Below are 27,307 nucleotides of genomic sequence, written 5' to 3' on the forward strand. Positions count from 1 at the left end.
CTTCTTTTTCCTCTTTTAGTTTGGTTATGTTTGGTGTGAAGAAGTTGTAGTGGCTGTGTCCTATTTAGAGAGATTACCTACTCCAAATAGATATTTTTAATGTCAAAGTAGGACATGTGTATAGTCATATCTTTTGAGGAAATACAGTTTCTCGTTGAAAGTTCATTTGGTATTTACATGTATGTTGGAAAGGAACAAAACTCGACTCAACAAATTATAATTAAAATATCAAAAATCATATTATAAAACTGTGTTGATTACGTACGTAGTACTTAACCATATAAGGAGCCCTACTTTTGTATCTTTTGTCAAGCATCTTTTATCTTATCGAATTGCCTTAATTTATTCGAAAAGAATAAATGTTTTCATTCATTTGAATATTGTGGCAGTCAATCAGCCTTGAGATGCATATCCAGTAGTAATGCTTTTGAATGTTGTGATTATTATATTTTTAGGTGTGAAATCACGGCCACTTGTAATATATATGTTTTCTAACATCCCAAAATAATTTTGAGGGGTAATTACTATATTGCCTTGTAGGATTTGATATTTTTCAAATGAGTCCTCCTTGATATAAGAAAAAGAAAACAAAAGGATTTCTACATATAAACTCCCTTAATTTGTTAATGAAAATCACTTTACATGAAACTCATTTGTCACTCTTCTTTTTAAGAATTTATGGACCTGCTTGGGTTGTGTTTGGGTGAGTACAAAGTGCTTAAATAGTCTCAAAAGATCTTTAATACGGAATGTAGTTACAATTTTTAAAAATACACTATCAAAAGGTGAAAATACTCATACGATTTTCATATAGTAATAGCTTTATATCCTGTGATCTTATCACATACACAACACTACCTCAAATGACCTTTTATGTCTTTAATTTCAACCTTAAAATTAATCTTTTATATTATTTCCAAACAAATGACATATTTGAAATTGTTTTAGACATTGGTTTCCAAACAGTAAATAACTTTTTAATAGTAGAGCATATATTATTTAAGCTCTATAACTAAGAATCCTAAAACTAAAAACTATATTATCCACCACAATCCTAAAAATGCACTAAAAAATGTCAATCCGCGCGCATGCCACGTCAACAATAAATGTTATAATATTAAATGCATTGAAAAAATAGGTTATAAAATAAAATGACTTGAGTTTCAAAATATGACTAAAATTAAAAAAAAAAATTAAACTTATAAACTTAAAACCAAAGGCAAAATTAATAACCTATATTCTTTTAGAAGATCAAATTAATTTAAAATTATATATAAAAAAATGTCAAAATTAGAAAAAAAATCTAAAATATATTTGAGAACTTAATCTATAAAATGTAAACTCAAATATATTATTAAGCACTTAGTTATTTAGCTTTTTCTGCTTTAAGAATGCACGTGTACATTTTAGCTAGTTTCCATAGCTTCTAGCTGTTAGATTATATATAAACACAAACAGTATAATGCTACTTTACAGATCAGAAATATTTTTCACTTCTCCTTGTAATTTGAGTCTTTGTATTTTACAATATTTGAAAAAAATCTTGAAATTAAAAAAAAATAAATAAAAAAACAAAAAGAGCCACCCAGTAGGGGTAACACTCCTAGGTGGTCACACAAGTAGGCACTGGACAGCCTCTCAAGGGGCGACCAGCTTTGGCAGCCTCGTGGATGACTAATATGATGTTTAATGTTGCTGAATATGTTGCTGGCTGAGTTTAAGGATCCTAGAGATAACGATCGGGTCATAAGAGAGGGGCCTTGGTCTTTTGATAAATATCTAGTAGCTTAAACAATTTGCAGGCGAAATTCAGGTTAGTAAAATCATCATTACTGAGGCTACTTTCTGGATTCGTTTGTATGATTTACCTTTACAAGCAATGACTGAGAGGGTGGCAAGTTTGATTGGTAATAGTATTGGAATAGTGGAGGAAACTGACTGTTGTGATGAAGTTGCTTGGGGGAGTACATTCGAGTTAGGTTAACCTTTGATATCACAAAACCTCTAATGAGAGGTAAACGTGTCAATCTGGGCTCTCAAACTCATTGCTGGGTTAGATTTATTTATGAGCGTTTACCAAATTTGTACCATGTCTGTGGGAAGTTGGGTCATAATCATAAGGATTGTAGTTCCTGACCGTGTAATCAGGAAAAATTTAAAGATGACAGTTTTCCATTTGGTCCTTGGATGCGTGCTGGAGGGATTGCAGGAGTAGCAGACAGATTCTGGAATCAAAATTCACAGCAGACAGATGATCTTCAAAGTTCTTCCATGGGTGTTGCAGACATTCAAGGTCAGAAAAGGAAAGAGATGGAGGCACCAAATTAGGATATGGATCAGGGTGTAACGACTACAGAATTATTTTCAGATCAAGATGGTAATGACATTGATGGGTCCACATTTAATGCTGATAAGGAAGTTTTGATGAATTGCATGGTAACTGACAAACCAATAAGGAAAGTTGACGTTATGCATGAGGTAAGGGTGGAGTATGTACCTGAGAGTGAATTGATGACTAATCTGATGGGTAAGAAGTTATTTCAGTAGGAAGGAATGAAGACACATGTGGCTGGGCCTATTGAGAATGGTTTAAAGGGGGCTGAGACTAAGGAGCAGGGCCTCTTTGAGCCCACAAAACTTACTCAAGTAGCAGAAGAGGGAAGTTTAGTAGCAAATTCTGTTACTAAAAAAATCTGATGCTATTCTTTTAACAGAAGCAAGAAAATGGACAAGGAAAACTAGAGGTCGCAGAGAAGAAATTTCTAAACCTATGATGGGACACAAACAGAAGAGGAAGGTGGAAACAGCGGGGGGCGGGGCCCCGCTACCCACCCCTAACTCATTTCCAAAGTTTTGGCTAATAGACTGAAACATATTCTACCTAGTATTATCTCAAAAACCCAAACAACTTTTGTTCCTGGGAGGATTATATCTGATAACATTCTTGTGGCCTATGAAATAATTCATTTTTTGAGGAATAAGAGAAGGGGAAAGGAGGGTTACATGTCACTCAAACTTGACATGCGTAAAGCCTATGATAGGCTTGAATGGAGCTATCTTGAGAAGGTTATGCAGCAAATGGGATTTCAGGATAAGTGGATACAAATGATTATGTTCTGTGTGAGATCAGTGAGTTTTTCTATTCTTATTAATGGTGAGCCTACTAGTACTATCTCATCTAGAGGTATTAAGCAGGGGGATCCTCTATCCCCTTGAGGCCTTTCTCTACTCTCGGTGACAAGTGCATGAGATTGATTCATGCTCATCTCCTTTCATCTGGCCTCTTCATTGAATGGGGCATCCTTAACCATCGTCATGGTAAGTTTGCCATCTGGAGTAGAGTTACTTAGGGAGACCACCAGCGTCTCCCAACTGTCCGGTAATGAACTGAGAAGTAGCAGGGCTTATTCTTCATCGCCAAGATTCAACTTGACGGACTCGAGCTGGTTAACTAGGTTTTGAAACTTGCTAGTGTGCTCGGCAACAGATGTGTCTCTTTTCAACTTCAAGTTAACAAGTTGTCTCATCAATGGGGCCTTGTTTCGAGCAGTCTTAGCTTGATACATATTCTCCAACTTTTTCCAGAGGTTATATGCATCTTTCTCCCGGGCCATGTGGTGAAAGACACTATGGTCAATCAATTGCCTGATCTGACTGATAGTCTTCTTTTGCTTCTTTTTCCACACTTGATCCGTAAATTCATCTGGCTTCTTCCCTTAATTTTCCAAAGGGTCAGACAGATCTTTACAATTCAAGAGATCCTCCATCCGAGATCTCCAAAAACTGTAGTTTGAGGCTGTCAGCTTTATCATGGCCCCTGATGCTAAATCATCCATGGATTTAGACTGATTCTAAATACAAAATAGAAAGTACAAGATCTTTGAGTTGGAATATCACAAAACAGACAGTACCGTTGTGTCCGGAACTCTTGATTTTGTTGGAAACGAGTCTTCTTTCGTCAAAATCAGACTCAGTAGCACAAGGATGAGCAAAAGAACGAAAACAGGAACTCTGTTGCGCGTGCAGCGTGTGCGACACAAAAAATGCGTAAGTGCGTGTACATCACGGTCAAAGACTTCTCTGGAGCGGCACGTGGTGCGAGTGGGGTTCTTGCGCTCTGTCCTCTCCTTGGCGAGTGTGGTGCGTGTCGAGAGCGGCCTTCACTCTCCGATCTTCAGGCGGCGCGTAGGGGCACGTGCTGCCTCCGTTCAGCCTCTTGTTTTCACCATTTTTCTTGTCTCGATGAGACGAACACAGTGGTATTCTCAAATTTGCAAACTGAGCAATGCACTAAAAGCGAGTTTTTTTGTAAAAACTCCTTCCAACAATCGCTCTGATACCACTTGTTGGGGGAAAATCAACACAGTGGAAGAAATAAAAGCGAAAATAAAAGAGCACAGTCATGCACTCAGTGTCACCAAGAATTTAACATAGTTCGGCAACTGCCTACATCCACAGAAAAGAGCTTCACTAATAAATAGTAGAACACAAGAAAATATTACAGAGGAGGAGGATCACACTCCACTCAACTCAACTTTCTTCTTTTCTCTCAGAGCTCTCCCTACTCTCTCTCTTTTCTTTTCTTCTTGGGTGTATTTGAGACTCTCGCTGGGAGCCTCAATTTATAGACGAACGTATATCGCCTCACCTGTATGAATGCATTTAATATGCATTCAATAGGTAACTGTTGGGCGCTGGGCGCTGAACGTTGAGTGCTGAGCAGTCATTGTTGACTGCTCAGGGCATGGACTTTAGCAAATTCTGTTATATAAAAATCTGATGCTATTCTTTTAACAGAAGCAAGAAAATGGACAAGGACAACTAGAGGTCGCAGAGAAGAAATTTCTAAACCTATGATGGGACACAAACAGAGGAGCAAGGTGGAAATTTTGGAATTTTTTGATAAGAACAGTGATGAAGTAGTTCCTTTGGGGAAGAAGCTGAGAAGGAAGGCGATCAAAATACAAGATACTTTCATAGGAAAGCTTCTCAAAGGAAGAAAAGAAATGAAATTATAAGACTCAAAGATGATGTTGGAGCATGGAAGGAGGGGGAAGATAGAGATGAGCTAATAATGCAGCATTTCCAAGATTTGTTCACTGCCAGTTCTCAATAAGGAGAGATGGAGTTTTTAACAACTTCGAATGGACGGGTGACAAATGAGATGAATGCAGAACTGACTAAGCCTTTCATGGCACAAGAAGTTGAGGAAGCTCTGCATCAGATGAATCCAACAAAGGCCCCAGGACCAGATGGAATGGCTCCAATTCAACAATATTGGAGTACTGTGGGAGTTTCAATAACTGCTGCTGTCTTACAAGCATTGAATGATGGCCATTTTCCAAGTTCACTAAATCATACCTTCATTGCTTTGATTCTTAAGGAAAAAAAAAAACAGAGAGTGAGTGAGTATAGGCTTATTTGTCTCTGCAATGTTATTTATAAACTCATTTCCAAAGTTTTGGCTAATAGACTGAAACATATTCTACCTAGTATTATCTTAAAAACCCAAACAACTTTTGTTCCTAGGAGGATTATATCTGATAACATTCTTGTGGCCTATGAAATAATTCATTTTTTGAGGAATAAGAGAAGGGAAGAGGAGGGTTACATGTCACTCAAACTTGACATGCATAAAGCCTATGATAGGCTTGAATGGAGCTATCTTGAGAAGGTTATGCAGCCGATGGCATTTTAGGATAAGTGGATACAAATGATTATGTTCTATGTGAGATCAGTGAGTTTTTCTGTTCTTATTAATGGTGAGCCTACTAGTACTATCTTTCCATCTCGAGGTATTAGGCAGGGAGATCCTCTATCCCCTTACCTATTCTTGTTATGTACTGTGGGACTCACCTCCCTTCTAAGTCAAGCAACACAGAGTGGTCTGTTGAGTGGGGTTAAAGTTTGTCGAGGGGTTCCTTTGATTAATCATCTGCTTTTGCAGCTGATAGTCTTCTATTTTGTTATGCAAATGTCAATGAAACCTTGGTAGTACACAACCTGCTAGAGACTTATGAACAAGCTTCTGGATAGAAAATTAATAGGGAAAAACTGCTATGGTATTCAGTGCAAATGTACAACCTGCTACTAGAACTTATCTCAAGTAGTTTTGGGGAAATCAAGCCTTCCAACAGTGTGATAGGTATCTTGGTTTACCACCATTGATAAGGAGGGATAAATACAAAGCCTTTTTAGACATAAAACACAAAGTTTGGTATAAGTTACAAAACTGGAAAGAAAAACTTTTGTCTCAAGGTGGAAAGGAGATTCTTATTAAAGCAGTAGCCATGTCAATCCCCACTTACTCTATGAGATGTTTTAAGTTGCCCACTTCTTTGTGTCATGACCAATAGCAACTGATGGCCAGGTTTTGGTGGGGCCAGAAATAGGAAGAAAACAGGATTCATCGGGTGAGTTGGAAAAGAATGTGCGCACCAAAATCTAAAGGTTGCATGGGTTTTAAAAGTTTGAGTATTTTTAATGATGCACTTCCTAAAAAAGAAAGGTTGGAGGCTAATACAAAGTGAGGACAGTTTGTTACACAAAGTATTCAAGGCCAGATGATTCCCTAATAATACATACCTGGAATAAAAAAAAAAGGGCTTTAACAGCTCTTATGCATGAGAAGGAATCTGGTCAGTGAAGAAAAAGTTGGCTGCTACTTGCAAATGGAGAGTAGGTAATGGAAGATTGATTTAAATATGGAAGGACAGCTGGATACTTGGGATATCAGATCTTAAACAATTAGTGGATGTGAACAAAATTCAAGATGAAGGGGCTAAGGTGGAAACACTTATTGACCCTCTTACCAAATGGTGGGATGTTTTTAAGGTGAGAATGGAACTTCTAACTCAAGTAGCAAATGAGGTCCTTAAAATTACTTTAAGTTCTGAGAATCATGAGGATTTAATGAGTTGGAGTATGGAGAGAAGTGGTTACTTCACAGTAAAAAGTGCATGTAGGTTATTTTCTGAAATCGAGATGGGAACTAGGCTGCTTGAATCATCCAATACAAGTAACCAGAATAGAGTTTGGAAATTACTTTGGGGACTATATATTCCAACTAAAGTTAAGGTGTTCTCATGGAGAGCTTGTTTGGAGGGCCTACCAACATTAGTGAACCTGAAACAGAGAATTCTAGGGTTGAATGAAGAATGCCAACTATGTAATATGCAACCAGAGACTACAATGCATGTATTTTGTCAGCGTGTACAAAACAAAGAATGCTGGTTGCAGTAGTTTCTAGATTTCCAGATATCAGATCCTAATGTGCAGTTTTAGTATTTCTAAGCAACTTTCTTGAAACAAAAACTAAAGAAAAGGTGGAACTTGTGCTATTGTTGGCTTGGAACTGCTGGTGTAATACCCCGTATTTATTTTAGTATATTTTTTTTTTTTTAGTGAAAGATTATTTTTTTAAGTAATTTAAATATTATTTTTCTTGTTTTAGAATTTATCGGATTTTCTCGTTAGATTTATTTTATAATTCTTAAGTTGTGAAATTTACTTTTGATGTGCTTTGGTGATATTAATTAGTGTTTGTTTTTAAATTTGCTTTTTGCTTTAATGAATAATTTTATTGTTAGACTTTAACTATTATTGTTTTTTTTTTCCCCACGCACGGCACTACCCCATGCACGTCTTTTTCTTTTCAATCTTTAGGGTTTTCTTATCACCCATATAAATATACGTTTCATCTTATATTTTGAAAACTGCCTTGTATCGTCGCTGCAACCAGCCTCCAGAGACCACCGTCGTGCAGCCCCTCCTAGTTCGACGCCAACCTCCATCTCCACGCACGTAAAACTGACGCCAGTAAACATCCTTCACCAAGGCTCAACGCCTCACTATGCGCCATCACCTCCGTCACGGCCTCAGCCGCAGCAACGTGCCATTACCGTGAGAACGTCCCGCTCATACATGGAGGTCAGCAACCGCAGGCAACCATTGCACCACGTGAGATGCTGAGCATGCGGATCGCACGACAAGAGACTCGCCCGCGCACAGCCAAAAGCCAACCTGCATCTTCATGGTTTTACCCAACCGTCTCATGGAAAACTCAGCCTCCCAAGGACGTCAAGTCGTCGCATGCTCCTCCTCAACGCTGCCATATGCCGCCACCGTGACCCAGCCGTGAACCCACCAGTGTAGCCTTCAATAGCCATCCCGCAAGCCTCTGTTTTTCACTCCCGAAACAGAGGATGTTTTTCTTCCTACCTTGAGCCATTACAACCACTAACTACCGAGAGCTCCTTCACGTTGCGGCTCTAGAAACCGCCGGCTAAGTTTTCTGTCACCCCAGGTCCACCTCATGCCACCCCCGCCACACGGTAATCTCCCTCTCTGTTTTCTCTCTCTCACGTTCGGCTTGCTCTCCCGTAAGCTCTCTCTCTCCGTTATCTCTCTCTCTGTTATCTCTCTCACCGTGCATCTCTCTCTCTCTTTCTCATCCAGTGCATAGCCACTGAGTGCACCACCTCCCATCGCACATTGCGCTGTCTCACTTTACCATCTCGGTGAGTCCCTGCCGCCGCTACAATTGTTTCTATTTTCTTGTGTATGTTATCGTTTGTTTTATGTATAAGGTGTATTTATATATATATATATATATATATATGTGTAGGTATATTTATAAGTAAAGTTTTAACTTGGGCACTTACTAGTTTTAACCGAATATATATATATATTTTTATATATATATATGTATATATATTAGGAAAGTTCACGGTTTGAGTTTATATTTAAATAGGATTTTGTTTTAAATTTCAATAAATATTATATTGTATTTTGACAATATTGTTAGTTAAAGGAAGTAAATCTATTTTTCTTAAGAGGTGAGTTTTTCATGAATTATTTTAGGAAAATTTTAGTAACCGATGTATTCTTTTTATTTATAAAATATTGTTGGTATTTTAGATATTTTGAATATTAATTTTTATTGAGTTCTATAATTATCATAATACTTATTCGATAAATTTTCTTCTTTAGTACGAATTCGATTAAGTGGATATTGATGGTCTTAGAAAATGTTGGTATTTTAGGTATTATGAGAATTTTAGGTTTTGAGGTTCTTAAAATAGGTTCTTTTAGCATTTTTAAGTTTAAATATCGAAATACGTGGTTGGTTGGAAATTTATGGAAGTTACGTGATTATTTTATAGGTGACGATTAATATTTGTTCGGCATTTTTAGGGGAAAATTCTGAAAAGCTAAGAAGTCCAGGTAAGTGGGGTTCCTATGCTAGACTTTGCATTAGAATAAAATGAACTGAGGTCCTTTTTGGAAAATGTGCATGTTTTATTATGAAAAGAAATCTGAAAACAACCTCAGATATTTGTTCTGCATTACTCATGAGATTCTGTTTAAGAAGAAAGTATTTTCTGTCATGACTGGTGTAAACATGAGCTTATTTTTGGCATTCTGTTATTGAACTGAAACAAATGAGTGAATATGAAAAATTGATAAATTTCACATGTGACGTGAAGATGTTCTGAATCTGTTTTGGAAAATGTGAAATGATCTGAATATCAATACTCTGTTTTGATATGATGTGGCATCTGAAAAACCTTTGGCATGACTTTCTGATTCTGTTATGACTCTGATTCTGACTCTGATATGGTGATTCTGATTCTGTTTTGCTCTGATATGTGGCCCTGTCACGGGATATAATAGTGACCTCTGGCCCTGTCACGGGATATAATAATGACCTCTGGCCCTGTCACGGGAGACAATTGTGACCTCTGGCCCTATTACGAGAGATAATAATGACCTCTGGCCCTGTCACGTGATACAATAGTGACCTCTGGCCTGCCACGGGATATAATAGTGGTTTTCTATTCTGAGTGCAATCACTTTGGTAACATGGTGATTTATGTTCTGCTTGGCTTTCCACATGATGCACAATCCTACCACGGGGGTTAAACATGGTCTCTGTTATGATATGATGCTCTGATATGATATGATAAGACGAATATGTTCAGTCATGTTGTGCCAAAGGAGTCTTTGAATATGAAAAGTTGGTTTTCTAAATATAAAATGTGTGAAAAGTCGCTCTGATTTTCTGATAATATGTATTGTTGAGATTTGCATATTGATACTGAAATGTTTGTTTTCTGCATTCTGAACTCTGTAAAAATGCTCACGTTTACATACTAATATATGTCTTCTGCTTACTGAGTTGTGATAACTCACCCCTTATCTCCAATTATTTTTTAGATGATTTTTTAATAGTCCAGCTAAGGATCAGGATTATGGAGCATCGATGAGATGATTATTTAAGCATAATGGATTACTCATAGAAGATTTCTAAGAAGTGGCAGATTTTATTAAGAGATTTTATAGTATTCTGATGATGTTATATTTTGGAGTCTATAAATATATTGATGAATTGTGAGTTTTAAGTTATAGGGAGTAACTGTTCGATCCCTGCGGGACCGGGGCGTTACAACTGGTATAGGAGAAACCAGAGAACTTTTGAGGACAAACTACTACAAGCTTGATGGGTGGTTTCTCAAGCTGTCTCAATGAAACAAATGTGCAAGATTATCAAATCAGATGCAATAACCAGAAGAATCAAGATTACGAAGTGGTCTCCTCCTGCAAATGATGCTCTCAAATTGAATGTAGATGGAGCAATTTTTCATGAACAAGGTGCAGTAGGTGTGGGTTTAGTACTAAGAGATAGCAAGGGAGTGGTTCTTATGGCGGTATCAAATAAAGAATTGGTTGTGACAGATTCAATATGAAGTACAATGCTTGCAGTCTTGAGAGGTATGCAATCTTGTCTTCATATGGGTATTGATGAATTATAGATTGAATGTGACTCACTATTGATGGTTCAAGATATCCAAGCTCCAACTGGTTCTTCATCTTTGATGGGGCATATACTTCAGGATGTTAAACAATTGATGCAAAGAGCGTCTACGTGTTCTATCCAACATGTATTTCGAGATGCCAATGGGGTGGCTCACAAGTTAGCTAGACTAGCTTTGAATGTCCAGGATGTCAATGTTTGCTGTGATGATATTCCTATTTCTATAAAACAACTTGTTTGGGTTGATAAGCGGTTGTAATGTTTGCTTTTTTTAATGAAAAGTTTGTGATGTTTCCTATATATAAAAAAAAAGGTTAATTTAATTTTTAATCTTTTAAAAGGCATACTGAATATTATATGCGCGTGACATGTGTTTGCCCATGATTAGTTATAACATCGCAAGTAAGTACTACAGCACCAGCATTAATTTTCTTTCAAAGAATTTACTGAATTTAAAACCATTTTGATATATAGGTATTGCCAAGAAGATCATTGCGATAACTTTTTCATCCCTGCTTATACCAGATTGAAAAATATCTATGAATCTCTAGGGTCCCCCAGTACCTTAATTTTCACAAAATTTCATGTCAATTATTGAATGCTAAAATGATGTTTTTTCTTACTAAAAGTAGATTTATATCATGAGTTTTGATATCCTTAAGTCCTATGAGATATTTAGTTTTGTGAGAGTTTGTTAATTAGCTCTTCATTCCCCTTATTTCAATCTTCTTTCAACGTTTCCATATGATAAGCTATTCTCAAAAGAGTCAAAATAAAGAGAATTTTTACCTTTAAGACAACATTAGTATTAGCTTTATTTTCTGTCTTATGGACATTATAATGGAAGATCTTTTGGAAATATGTCTACCAATATGTATGTATGCCAAAGCAGTATTAATGTATCGCATCAAACCTTTTTTCTGAGTGGCAAATACAATTGAAATGACACAACAATTGCTGTTTGTTAGGGTCCACGAACTTGCAAAAATATATAGTGCAAGCTGTAAAGTTGTGAAAATAGTAAATATTATAACAAATACTCTAGAATAACACAAGCAAAACAAAGCTAATAAAAGAAAGACACACGTTTATTCATTATTGTAATACCATACACAAACATATAAAATCACAACAAACCTTCGCTCAAGTATAGTATATGTTACATGTGACGAAAATTAAACATCAGACCAATATATATCTAATTCACCCCAATCACTTTCTGGCACTCCTAATGCCTTCCAAACGGCTTTAGAGCCATCAACAATGTTGTTAGGACACGGAGGTTGATAAGCATGTTCGGCATCACATCCTGTGGTAGAATCACACTCATCTACCACTTTCGCCTTGACACTCCTACCATTGGCGTGGATTGTGATATAATTCAAACATCTCTTCTTATTGTTGAACCATCCTGTTGACAGTGCCACCACGGGAGTGTTATTTGAATGATACTTGTTGTCGCATTCTGATGGTCCACCACCATCCCCACCTTTCTCAAAGCTGTTGATGGTTAACTTGGCCTTTGTATGACTAGACACCGGTGGTGAACACTTGTAAGTGGTGTAAGACTTGCCATGCACGCAACAATCAGCGTTGTTCTCGTTATTACACTGTCCAGGAGGAGTCTTTTTCCCATTTATCTTACCGCTGGGTTTGCAAGTTTGTGCTTCAGCAGTACCTGACCACTTCATAAGAAGAAGAAAGATCAAGAGAGCAAAGCCTATAGAACAAATATGGTTCTTCATCTTCTTTTCCCTTTCTTGTTTTGGCTGTGTTTGGCGTGAAGAAGTTGAAGTGGTTTGTAGGCTATTTATAGAGATTAACTCCTCTAAATTAGCTATTTTAATGCCAAAGAATAAAATGTATGTTATCATCTCTTTTCACAAATAGAAATTATATTTGCAGTCTTGCATATAGTGAGTATGCAAGCGTCACTCATTTATTTTGAAAAAAGTGAGTAAATATAAAATATACATGAAAAAATTAATTTTTTAATGTTGGACTCTACTTTTTTTCAAAAGGAGTCCGTAGCGATTGTACAACCCATGATTGTATCTAGCATTACTCTTTCAGAAAACATTCCATTGTTTTAAAAGGCCAACAAATTAAAACTATAAAAGAATATAAGGGCATGTGGATTACTCCACCATCATCATATACAACCATTATTAGTTTTGTATCTTTTCAAGTGTATCGTTTATGCATCGATGCGAAATTCCTCTAAGTAATTCAAGTCTCTTAGAATCTTACGGCAGCCCATGATCCTCAGGAAGTAAATGGATTACAATAAAGTTTAAAATTATCAAATTTTAGCTGTTTAGAATTGAGTTTTGTATTTTAGATCCACAAACGTCCAATGAAAACACATTGTACATTGTGGCAAATCCAAGAAAAGAATAGTTACCAATTTTAGCACTCAACGTCTTTCTATTTCGAATTAAGCCAAAATAAAGCTGGTTGTATCCTTTTTGGCTAAAAGAATGGCATGCATTTGAGTCGACCCTCCTGATAAGAAACACAGCAATGAAAAACAAGCCTGCAGAGATCCCGTTAAAGTTAGATAGAGAGCATGCAAATCCTAGAAAAGAAAGAACACAACCAATCACCTACCCATCATGCATGCTTTGTCCTAAAAAATATTAAGAATCTCTCTCTTTTTTTTAAAAAAAAAAAGAAAAACACCTTCAATCTACTATTTTACAAACCACAATAAAAAATTTCAAAACCCAAAACCACCAAAATGCTCCTCTCAACAAATCTTTTTATTTTTTTATCTGATTGTGACATCTGTTTTTGTCAATATATTGTGGAACGATATGTCTGATTGTCGTTATAGCAGCTGTAATTACTACCATTATAGTTGGCAGAAAACTTTCTGCGCAAGTAGAAAACTGTGATGATGTTGATGTTAATGTAATAAAATAGAATAAAGGAGATGGAAAAGATATGGGGAGGGAGGGATAAAGGCTATATCTTTATTATCCTCAAATGTTATTGAAATACATAACATATGTTTGTATTTGTAGATGAATGAGACCAAATGAAGAATGAAAATACAATAAATCAACAAAACTAATTGATTTACACAATAAGTTAAATATGGTAGATGATAAGTCATATAAGGAATGAATACATACGTTAATATATAAGGAATGAAAGCACCAAATCAGATGATCAACAATCAACTGCACATGATTTCAGCAAACATATCCCCCCTAAGCTGCAACATGTTAACTGATATGCTATTCTTGGATTGTCTAGGCTGTTAGCTGTATAGTCAAATTAATGTTATAATATTGAAGGCATTGAAAAAATAGGTTATAAAATAAAATGACTTGAGTTTCAAAATATGACTAAAATTAAAAAACATTAAACTTATAAACTTAAAAACAAAGCCAAAATTAATAACCTATATTCTTTTAGAAGATCAAATTAATTTAAAATTATATATAAAAAAATTTCAAAATTTGAAAAAAAAATCTAAAATATATTTGAGAACTTAATATAAAATCTAAAGTCAAATATATTATTAAGCACTTAGTTATTTAGCTTTTTCTGCTTTGAGTAATTCTACTCAACCGCCACTGTTCACGCAACCTCCCCACTCCATCTGACGTGGCCTTTTTTTTTTTTTTTTTAACATAACCCGTTTGTTTTCAATTCCCAGGGGCGTTTTGCTCCCCTGCTTCCCCCACGTTCTCTAGTTCTCCCGGTCCCTGCTTCCCCCGTGTTCTCTCATCCCCTCCACTCCCCCAGTCAGCTCGTGTCCTTTCGCCCCTCACCCTCTCCCCACTCAGTGTGGCTACATTACTCCGGAAGTTTGTGGCTCCATTACTTCGGCATCGTCTAAAAAATAGTCGCCACTGTTCACGCAACCTCCGTACGGCTTCTCCAGCTTCACCACTTCCACACGGCTTCTCTCCTCCGCTGGTATTGTATTGTAGCTGCCGAGAGCCACCGTACGTCTTACAAGGGTAAGAAAATAAATTAAAGGGTTTTTATTTTTCTCTTTTGGTTTCATCTCCCATTTCTAGCATTACTCATTTTTGTGTGTTTATGCGTTTATGGATCTATGATTTTATGTTTGTTTGATCTGTGTTTTGTGGGGTTTTTTGGTAGTTGATGTTGTACGAATGCCACTGATTTTTTGGTTGTTGATAACATCTTAAATGAGCGAGATTGTACCGAAGCAATGTCCGGGCTTGCTAAAAGAAAGATTCATTTTAATGGAAGGATGAGCAATGTTTATTGGGAATAATAGAAGTCACTTATTCCAGGATAAAATATCACGTATGGCCACACCTGATGGCTAAATTGATTAAACCCCAATTTCAAGTTGAGATAGAAATTGATAGGATGTTCAAGAATTCCTCAAAGCTAGATTTGACTGGTTGGAATTTGTTTTGCTGATAAGTAGACTGGTTGGAATATAATGGGTACTGTCTCAACTTTATTGGCTTGTAAGTGAGATGCTCGTAGTTTTGCTAATTCTATGGATACAAGTGGAACATAATTGATTTGTTTCTAAGAATTTTGGGCATTAGGTACTAAATTCTTTTTTTGACTCCAGGACCACATAATAACAATTAATTTGGTAAATGTGGATAGTTGACTGAATTTAAAATATTGGACTAGGGATTTTTTTTTAACTGATTAAAAAAACTTCGTTTGTCAACCTTTATTACGGTGACACTTTGGTTTGATGATATGAACATGATGGGTATTTAATTGTATTTAGGCTACTTGTGCAGATTGTTCTCATTTGAAAAAGCATGTTATCTTATGTCATACATTTCAACCTGTAATTTTAAAGAGTGATTAGGCAAATTCCTATTAGCTAACACCTTCAAAGGCCTAGGGAAAAAGGTCCAGAATGAAAAGATGAAGAATTGCCTAAAAGGGTGACTTTTAATACTCCATGTGGTTGTATGGTTTACATTACAATTAGTTCAATATGTTTATCTTTATGCAGTGAAATAGCATGGACCCCCTACATGGAAAACAATTTCTAATACATTTGAGTGGGGTGAAGGATGGCTTCCCATGTTTTTCTAGCATGATGGACAGCTTGGATATCGGGAGTTAGGTTTTGCATTGCCATTATCTAGACTATATACAAGTTGGTTTCTTATTTAATAAAAAAGTGTATGGGAGTTCCTCAGTCGATGTAGTTTTGGCCTTAAGTTTCTAGGTCATATAACCAATTAGGCATCGATAAGTAGTTGCTCGCGTAACTCCTTATCTTCCGTTGCTAAAAATAACTATCATTTTTAGGACGGATCTTTTAACTTTTCCATTCACAACTATCAATATTGGTAGGATGTTTGGGTTGAAACACTGTCCTTCTAGATTAGGTGGCCATGTAGGCTATTTTACTTGAAATCTGATTGTTTTACTTGAAATCTGAATGTAGGTTGAGGGATTTGTCCATGGCTATAGCCATTGGCCTGGTTGGATTTCTATACACTTGTTATGTCCGACTACCTCTTCATTTCATTTGGCTGTGAAATTTTCTATACACTGGTGGATTTCTTGAACTTATTACTTTTTTTGTTAAATTGATGCTGTTGTTGTTAAATTGCTGCTGGTGGATTTCATTTGGCTGTGACATTTTATTCGATTTTCATTCTTTCTTAGTTGAAGAGGTACTACATGTGTTGTTTGATCATAATGTCCTTTTTCATGTTTGAGTTGGGGAGTTCAAGTAATTTATGTATTTTATTTTTGTGCTTTTTTTTATTTAGTTTTGTGAAAAACCTTTTATGGAGAGTAAAAATCGGCTGAAAATATTTTTTGTTCAATAAACTTATTACTTATTTGTGGCGATCACATATTGCCGCAAAACTCTATTCCGGCAAAAATTACCTTGTTGGGAATACATTATGGCAACAATAAATAATTATTAACTAAAAAAAAACTAGTCAAATGTGGCAATTTCAAGTGACTAGCTAGCTACCAAATAATACTAGAAAATATCGTGCTGATTATAGGATTCTGATCTGATCACTTGAAATGCCTTTGTAATTCTTATATGAATATGATCTTTAATTGAGTTGTAAAAGTTTAGATTAGATTTTTTGGGCTAGCTAGCTAGAGTTCTTTGTATATGTTAGTCAAAAAAATGAAAATGATACCGAACTTGTATTTTCTTTTTGAATGTGATCGCAACCGTTAAATATTCGAATGAAATGAAAAATAAGATAATTTGATAGTCATAATGAGAAATTTATTGCCCAAAAAAAAACCCAACTTAGATTGTTCGTTGACCCCTTTTCTCTCTTTCCATATATTTGAAAAGAGTAACGATAGTAAAAACAAGCTTCATTTACAATTTGAAAATAAATTTTTAAAATTTTTAAAAAATACTTGTCTTACATCACTTTTCATCTAAATGAAAAAAAGATTAACTGGCTTGTTGCTCGCATTTACAAGTGGCCTCTTTTATCTTGAATGGGACTACTTTTAGTGACTTTTTATGTAGGTTTTTTCCTGCTCTTAGCTTCTAATTATATGTCTCCCTAATTAATTATGAGGATTAATTATGAGCCTGTATGATCAATGCATAGTTGTTAGATATATGGGATATTTCCTTCTTCTTTTATGTATATAAACTATACTTTGTGAATGTAGGTTGAGGGATTGCTTATGCTAATACACATTTTGTAACACTCAATAGTTATTGAAGAATAGTGTGATGGGCAAAAAGGAAGATGGACCACCCAGGCCTTCTACATCGATTGGACTCACCCAGGTATGATACACATTGGTTATTTGAAAATATCGTAGCTTCAGATATTGTAAGAGAATAGTAAATCCATGATTTATTTGTATATTATAGGGATATTATGGAACTGTAAATCCATATAACCTACCATATATGATGCCTCCAAATACATATCCACATCCACATACATATGCTTGGGGTAGCCAGGTAAAGTTATTTTAGTATATTATTATTTTTTTTTTTTTGTTCGTTGGTTTGAGTCATTCTAACAAAGTGGATTTTTTGCAGCAACTGTCACGGCCACCCTTTGGACCAAACATGCCATCCCTTCTGGAGAGTAATCCGAGGGAGTTGAATAGAGGTGAAGATAGAACTCAAGTAGTTCATTTGAGTCTCTTTTTATGATTTTTTCTTCTACCTTCGTATTTTCCTGAATAACATGCATAGTTAAAAATGCAGGCTTCGGCGATGCCACCATGTGTGCCAACTATGCCCTATCCATATTGCGCAAGTGAGTCATCAACTATGCCATCCAATGCTGTAGGTGAAAAGTTTTTAGGAGGTACACTTTTAACCATATGGGTTAACATCCATTGTATATATATATTAAAAATAGCAATGTTCCTAACCATGCAATCCCTCTTGTCAGAAACATATCCATATCCACATCCATATCCATATGCTTGGGGTAGCCAAGTAAAGTTATTTTAGTATATTGATTTTTTTTAGTGCGTGGGTTTGAGTCATTCTAAGAAAATGGATTTTTTGTAGCATCTGCCACATCCACCCTATCTGCCACAGCCACCCTTTGGACCAAACATGCCATCCCCTTTGTCGACTAATCCGGATGAGTTGAGACGAGGTGAAAATACAACTCAGGTAGTTCATTTGAGTCTCTTTTTATGATTGTTTCTTCTACCTCCATATTTTTCTTACTGAATAACGTGCATTCCGAAAAAATGCAGCATTCGGCGATGCCACCATGTGTGCCAAATATCCCCTACCCACATTGCGCAAGTGAGTCATCAACTCAGCCATCCAATGCTGTAGGTGAAAAGAATTTAGGAGGTACACTTTTTTATTTATATGAGTTAACATCCACGGTATATATAATCATAGGATAATGTTCCTAACCATGCAATCTTCCTTGTCAGAAACTTTGTCCGACATAAATATAGAGCCAGATGCAGAGGGGATGAATGAAGTATCAGATGATAATAATAGAGTCGAGCCTCCAAAATCTGGTATGCAATTTTCTAGTGATAAGGAGGTTTTAGACTATTACAAACGATACGCCAAACAAGAGGGTTTTGGTGTTTTCATAAAAAGGACGAAGAGAGATCTGGATGGGGATCAGAAGTATGTGACCATTGGTTGTGCACGTGGCGGCAGGTACTATCCTAGCCACAGTAATTTATCAAAGCCACGACCAAAGACAAAAACTGATTGTAAGGCAAAGATAAATGCCCGCTTTGTGAATGGGGTATGGGTGTTGACCAGTGTTGATCTTGTTCATAATCACAGTACAGTTAGCCCACAGAAATCTAGATTTTTTAGATCTCACAAATGTTTGGATGAATATAGTCAGAGAATGCTTGATTTGAATGATAGAGCGGGTATTCGGATGAATAAAAATTTTCAAGCACTTGTGACTGATGCGGGGGGGTTTGAGAATTTAGCTTTCTAAGAAAAATATTGTAGAAATTTTATTGACAAAGCTAGATATTTAAGAATGGGTAAAGGAGGCGATGAAGCACTAAACGACTACTTCAAGAGAATGAGGAAAATTAATGATGACTTTGTTTCCGTCATGGATGTGGATGATGAATCTAGAATTAGGAATGTGTTTTGGGCTGATGCACGAAGTCGGGCGGCATATGAGTACTTTGGAGACGTTATCACATTCGATACAACGTACCTAACAAATAGGTACGGGATGCCGTTTGCTCCTTTTGTTGGAGTAAACCATCATGGACAGTCCATACTCTTAGGGGCAGGCTTGATTTCAAGCGAGGACACAAGCACCTTCGTGTGGTTGTTTGAAGCTTGGTTAGAATGCATGAATGGTAGGGCACCCGCAGCCATCATAACTGACCAAGACAAAGCAATGAAGAATGCGATTCAAATTGTATTCCCTAATGCAAGACATAGATATTGTCTCTAGCATATAATGCGGAAACTGCCTGAGAAATTGGGATCCCACTTGGCATATAACGCAGGGTTGAAGACTGCAATTCAAAGTGCAGTCTATGATACACAAACTTCCGAACAATTTGAGGAGAAGTGGGTGCAGTTAATTCATAAGTATGACCTTATTGATAATGCATGGTTGCAGGGGTTGTACACCGAGAGGTCATTTTGGGTACCAGTTTACTTGAAAGGTGTATTCTGGGCTGGTATGAGCACTACCCAACGGTCTGAAAGTATGAACGCCTTCTTTGACGGATATGTGCATTCCGGTACGACATTGAAAGAATTTATCGATCAATTCAACAATACTTTGAGGAAGAAGGTGGAGGCAGAGACGACATCTGATTTTCAGTCGTGTAACCAAACCATCCCATGTGTATCCCTATTCAAAATTGAGAGCCAGTTTCAATCAATGTACACAAATGCAAAGTTTAAAGAAGTCCAAGCAGAGGTTTGGGGGATGCTTTTATGTAACCCTTCACTTGTGGGCATTGAAGGGTGCATTTCCACCTTTGATGTTTTCAAAGAAATCTCTACACCTGATGGACAGTCCAAAATTGTGAAGCACATAGTTTACTTTAATGAAGACGAATGCGAAGTTAAATGCACGTGTGCCTTGTTTGAGATGAGGGGAATTCTCTGTAGGCATGGATTGAAAGTCTGTCAAATGAAGTACATTCATGTGTTGCCAGATAAATATGTGTTGGATAGATGGAGGAAAGACTTAAAGAGAAGATACACACTTGTTAAGAGTAGCTATGATGATTTACGGGTCAATGCGGATGCACGACGGTATGAGCTTTTCGTTAAAAGATGTTTAAGATTTGCGACGCGTGTATCTCGAAATAATGAGCATGTGAATGCATTCTTTCATATGTTGGATGAGTTTGAGCATAAGTGTGTAGGATTAGAGCCTGAGTCCAGTTCAACAAAGTTAAAAGATAACGTGGTGCCGATAAGGATAAGAAAATTTTAAGCCCGAACGTTGTTCGGAGGAAAGGGAGACCGCCAACGAGAAGAAAGGTCCCAATGGTTGAGAAGGCTACAAGGAAGAGAAAGAAGACACAGGTATTACATTTTGCATCGTCAGTTGTGTGGATATTGGAAAGACTTACATATATTGTTCCTAATAGATGTAAATTTTTATTTTCCAATTTAGACTTACAGGAAAATATTTGACGACGATTCATATAATGTTGACCTGCCGGTGTCAGAAGTTGGTGCTACTGTTGACGAAGTTGTTATCCCAACCCAGTGTAGTACTCTAACACAAGTAAGGCCTCTGGCCGATGACGAGGTGTGAGGTTATTCCCATCTTTTGGCATATATATTTTTCTGTTTTTAATGTAATCTGAGAAATAATTTTGATATTTTTAATATATTCAGGCTACGCCAAGCTTGCCCCATGGAACTTAGCCTACATAATGTCCTCTTTTTTTGAGTAGCATTGGCCTGCTAATTGTGTATATGTGTTTTGGAGATCTCAGTCTTTTGGGAACTATGGTGGAAGATAGAGTTTGGGCTTTTTGTCTGAAAGCGAATATGGTGGAAGCATCCTGAGTTCTGTAGTTTACTATTGATGTTACTATAAATGAAGTTAACATGTCATCATTAAGAGGGTATATGGAGGTGATAAATCTCTCTCTCTCTCTCTCTCTCTCACAAAGAAGTGATCTGCTCAAATGCTCATTGTAAGTACTTATCGTTTCTATATAGAAGGATCATCCTTTCATATGGCCTAAATCAATTCACAACTTGGACTGATTAAATTACAGGGCTTGGAGACTCAATCTATAAGAGGATTACAGTAGAGTACTTTGATCCCGGGCAATTCCTACCAATTCCTTTCAACCATGGAGATGTTTATTATAGTAGAGTGCTGTCGTAGTTTATATGCATGATCCCGTGCAATTCATGAAACTATACTGATGGAGTAGAGTCTGGAGATGTTTTGGCGAATTTGTAACAAACTCTTGAACATATATTGAGTAATTGCGTCAGTTATGTTCTTGAACCTCTAATTGTGTATATGGGTTGTGATGGTACATTGACTATTTCATTTTAATTGTTTTTTACATTTTGAAGCAACTGGAGCAAGTGGATCGTATGTATGTTAGGATCTGGAATCATTTATGTTTACTTGAATAATAGCTATTTTTCTTCAATTAGGTATGTTTACTTGACTACATTACCCTCAATGGATTATCTTCCATCACTCAAGAGTTATTTTTAGTAGAATCTGCCTTCATGGCTTTACAGCAGTATTGCCACTGCAGAATTCCTTGAACTTGTAGTTATTGTTGTGTGGATGGATGTGGTTTGGCCGTATTTCAGAGACTTTACGGGTGCAGGTTTCGTGATGCTCATGATTTTGATAGGAGAAAAAAAAAGTAAGAGGATTAATGTATTAACTTTGTAGTTTGAAGGTTATCCACCAAAGACTACTAAAAAAAGGTCGTGATGATGATGATTCAAGGGTGATCTAGCATTACTTTTATAATTACTGAATCGTTAGCAACCAAAGAAGAAAGAAGAAGAAATGGGTGGATTTTATTTTTTGTATTAGTGTTATCTGTATTTTTTTTTTCAATTCACTTTGTTTACTTTATTATCAACTTGTTAGTGTTGGCCTGATTTCTTTATCTGGAGCTATATTCACCAAACCGAAACTTGAACATTTTGGCAGGTTTGTCAATGCCAGCAAAGGCATAATGTGCTTCAGTTTAAACACAAACGAAGATTATACCTGTAAACATGGATTTTTTGTGCAGTTAATGTCACATGTTTCATGAGTCATTCCAAATCATATATTGTTATTTTTTTTAATTATCATTGATTGGCTTTTTTCTTTCATTATGTTATTTTATATCATTGATGGAGTAGCTTTCGAAAGCTACACGTAACTAACTAATGTGTCCTTTGTTTTTACTCAAAAAATATTGCCAACTCTAAATATCTAAACACAAAAAATCTTGCCATTGCAGAAAGTCCATGTAAAAAATGGCTATGCCAACTACACATGCAAAACATTGAACTTCATATACATATAAGCTGTCATAATTATATTCATAGATAATATATCATACATGTTAGGATTCCATCAATCTATTTTCATTTAAAACTAACATGATACATCTACATTCAGAACCAACCAAAAACAATTACAAGTGATACAATCCAATATAGACACAACAAAATACGTACAACCATATTCTCTACTATCCTTTTATGAAGGTCGTCATCTTGCTTTTGCAGCGTTTTCTCTCTCTCTAATAGTTTGTCCTTTTTTTTGTGAGCTTCATACTCACGCAACAACAAAGCATCCTCCCTCTTCCGAATTTCATTCTCTCTTGTCAGGTTTTTCTCAGATAATACTGATTGAAGTATATCTGCCCAAATGAAGAATTGACATCTTGTTTCTCCCTGTGTATAATTCAAGAATTTAAAATTTCATGTAAATAAATATTTTGGTACATTCATTCAACTGCAATACAAAAAAATTGACAAATTATTTACCGTTCCATAAGTCGGACAAGCATAAAATTTCCTTCCAGGATTTTTGTGGGTGTGGGAGATCTTTAATGGCGCTATCAAACCACACCAACAACAAGGTGATTCCATTTCAATATCATTAACTACACATGATGATGATTGACTCAATGCCATAGTCGATCTACGTGATGAAAGAGAGATGACTACTTTTAAGTGCAACACTGAGTTTTTACCCACACGCTTCATTATCAGAATTATTACAAGGTAGGAGCAGAATATTCCACATCATATAAACCACAATCATATATTATGATAACAATTTGCAGACATTATAGGGGAATGCTAACAACAAATCTGGGTGCTTCTAATGTTTGACATTATTATTTTTTTCAAACCAAGTATAAATCTATCTACAAGCAGTTAAGATGCATGTTAATATGCTAACAAGATGAATAGCATTAAAATGCTAACAACAAATCTGTGTGCATCGTCAGTTGTTTGACATTAATTGATTTTTTTCCCAACCAAGTATAAATCTATCTAAAAGCAGTTAAGATGCATGTTGGAACATGCAAACAAGTTAAAATGCTAACAACAAATCTGGGTGCATCTATTGTTCACATCAATTTGACATTATTATTTTTTCAAACTAAGTATAAATCTATCTAAAAGCAGTTAAGATGCAGTTTAAAATGCTAACAACAAATCTGGCAACTTCTATTGTTTGACAACATTTAGAAATTTAATCATCTAACATGATGTCAGGTCTGCAGAACTGTAAATTTTAGTGTGACATATAAAGTTCTAGACATTATATAACATGTCTAAGATACTTGTAGGTGCATTATCTCTACATTCTTGTGTAGATATTTGGGTAGCACCCTTATAGCTTTTCTTTAATAATTACATTAACTTACTTATCAAAAAACTGTGACTATTATATGCACAAAAATATAAGTATTTGATGAAAAGGTATGATTTTGATTCTGAAATTACAAAATCAATTCTATTAAAAAGAAAGAAAGCCAGAAATTGAAGAGGTATTCAAAGTTAGAATTTATTAGGTTATTGAGAGTCAGGACTCTTGTTTCTGATCTTTGCCATTAAGCATTTTTTAGTTAATATATCCCCAGCATTGCGAAGTAGACATTTTTACACTTTCATGAAGAGAGCTCCAAATTTGTTTTGTTTGTCATTGTTTATATTGATATGCAATCTTGGTAAATGCAGTCTCATTGTCATTTTACAATATAAAACGTATGTGTGTGTATGACATAAATAAAGTAAATATATTCAACTCTATTGACACAGTGCCAAATCTAAAAGGTTGGTTGAAAATACGTTCTTTTGTTCCTATAATGATGTCATTCATAAATTGTTCATCATTTATAATTTTTTTTCATAGAATTATGGTCATTGTTTATCTTTGTCTTCATTATTTTTTTTTTAAAAAAAACAAAATTTAAAAAAAAAAAGTTCTGGTTTTTGTTTGGTAGCTACAATGGAAGTGGAACCAAAGAGTCCTTTGGGAGGTGGAAATCAAAAGGTCCTCTGGGAGTTAAAAATCACAAGTTCTATTATGCAACAAATGATCATTTAAATTGTAGGGGGAGTGTAAGAGATGGGTAAGTGAATGATCACAATGGGTGAAGTGAAACTATGGGCATTGTCGTTAAGCGAATAGTAAAATTAAGTAACCGATATAAGGGTGAAAAAACTAAGGTAATTAGGAAAATGATGAACTGGCTCAACTAGAGTAACAAAAATGCTTCAAAAACTATATAGGTCATAAACTGAAACAGTAAATAAAACCCGGAAATGATTTTTTTACCAAATTACCATTCATTAGTTCTATAGGGACGAGAGTAATTTATGTGGATACTTGGAGAGCATCTTTATCTGTGGTATCTTTCACATGTTTCCTTTAACAATTCCTTCGTTATTTATTTTGAAGTTGATTGAATATTTAATAGATTGAAAATATATGGGCTATCTACCACAGAGAATTATTTGATTTTTTCATTTCAAAGAATTTATACGATACACCCAAACCATCATTGCGAGGATTTAATGATTCCTAAGAGCAGATTCTTAACTATTTTCGGTCATTTTTTTTTATTTGGTAATAGTAATAAAGCTAATAACAAATAGAATAGAAATAAATTAATGGCTTGAATCATGGATCAATGGCTAATATCTGTTAGAGGTAGAAAAGAAGGTTCCATCGGAACAATTATTTATTTCTATTTCAGGATACCTCGTCTCTTTTTTTTTTTTTTTTAAAAAAAAAGAGAGGAAGTGTGGGGAGAGAAATGACAAGAAGATATTGGAAAATCAATTTGGAAGAGATGATGGAAGCAGGAGTTCATACACTGGTCATGGTATGTTACACAACATAAACAGATCAAAAACTGACATTGTTTTGTACCTATACACCACTTAAGTCTAACTAAATTAGATAAATGGGAAATTCTAAGAAAATACAACTGAGGTTAAGCGTCCTCGACTAGGAAGCATACAAAGTAGAGTCCAAAAGTGTGAGGATAACATATTGGAAACATGGTGCACCAAAGGGAATAACAAGAAAATATTATTACTGGAACCAATTTGGTTTCCAATTTGACAAGAAGGATTGAATATATCCAAATAGACCATGAAAATATATTGATTAAGTGTCACTAACTCTGAAAGTTAAGTGGATAAGAATAGTTAATTCTAACACTCCCCTTCACATATGGGCAAAAAATCTCCCGTCAATGCTAACATTTCGAAGTTCTTAACCATAACAGAAGCTATTGAACAGAGATAAGGCTCAATAACGATCACATGCTTCATGTGGTCGCAAATTACTATATTTATAAATGCTTAGGTTTATATGAAATAGTCAATTTCTTATTCTAATAAAGCTTCTAATTTAAAAATCCTAGCAATGACCAACTCACCTCTATTTTAGGTCACATATTCAAGTTCCTCATCTACTTTGAAGTTTCAAATGCAAACACAATTGAGATTAAGTACCCCCATACAAATTGGGTATTTAGGCAATATCGACATGTCTTAATGGTTTTTATCAATGTGACTTTCTTAATCTACTATGTTGTTCATGCATGAAGAAGAATCAAAAGAACAAAGAAAAACCTATATGGAATTATACATATGAAAAAAAAGGCACTATAACATTGCTCTTGTACAAGCTGTGACAGCCATGATTTATGTTGTTTTAAAATCTAAGATGCCAAGTTATCCAAGCCACTATCGAGCACATTAGCTTCTCTGGCATAAAAGCATAAAATATTTTGGCAAATTGCTAACTGTTTACTTGGCAATTATTTTACATTCAACATTTAACATAGTTCATAACAGAGATCTTTTACAAAAACAAAATGTAATTTACAAGGGATGTAACCTAATTTCTAAAGGGTTTTTTATTTGGAGTCCGAAAAAGTTTTCAGTCGGCTTTTGCTTTTGTGCATTGTACCATAGAAATGATACATGGCCATTAACATTTGAATTCAGATGCAGAGCATAAAAAAAATCCAGAATTTAATGTGTAAACATGTGCGACTGAGAAGTCAGTCCCACTAAAGTGTGTCTCCATAAAAAATGCAGCAACTCTGAGTGAACAAAGGAAGACATTTCAAACGAATTGCAAAAAAAAATTACCTTTCACGGAGATTTCTTCAAACTTAAAGGGCTGAGGGAGATGGGTCTTCAAAAGGTTGTGCTGAATCGGTCCGCGTGTACCTAACAAAAAAATGTAGAAACTTTGAGAGAGACAGACGCAGCATTGACACAAAGCTAGACATTTAAAATGAATTGGAAAAAAAAAATACCTTCGTCGAAGATTTCTTCTACTGAAGGGGGTGAGGGAGATGGGTCTTCAGCGGCTTGGGGCTGAACAGGGGAGAGAGAAGGGGTTAAAGAAAGAGAAGGTCTTCGAGTTAGATGTTGCTGCTGAAATTTTCTAGGGTTCGGGATTTTGGGGATTTTCTAGGGTTCCGGAGATTTTGGGGTTAGGGCGTTGGGGTGAGAAAGAAGGCGTGAGAGAGAAGAGTATGAGGTTCGAGATGTCTGATGGAGAACGA

General features: G+C 35.6%; 1 protein-coding gene and 1 long non-coding RNA gene across 2 annotated transcripts in view; both read right to left on the minus strand.

Moving 5' to 3' along the window:
- Nucleotides 1-11,991: 11,991 nt before the first annotated feature.
- Nucleotides 11,992-27,307, minus strand: part of LOC118348865 — a 60,870-nt gene continuing 45,554 nt past the window's right edge. Inside the window, exon 2 of the mRNA XM_035691392.1 lies at nt 11,992-12,479. Coding sequence (XP_035547285.1) covers nt 11,992-12,479 — 488 coding nt within the window. The remainder of the gene's footprint in view (nt 12,480-27,307) is intronic.
- LOC109000750 lies at nt 23,028-23,329 on the minus strand. The gene is made up of 2 exons (XR_001997766.1): nt 23,247-23,329; nt 23,028-23,153 (listed from the first exon to the last, which is right to left on the minus strand). It is a non-coding gene; the product is annotated as an uncharacterized LOC109000750 (long non-coding RNA).

This window comes from Juglans regia, chromosome 7, assembly GCF_001411555.2.
Source record: "Juglans regia cultivar Chandler chromosome 7, Walnut 2.0, whole genome shotgun sequence".
Lineage (NCBI taxonomy): Eukaryota > Viridiplantae > Streptophyta > Magnoliopsida > Fagales > Juglandaceae > Juglans > Juglans regia.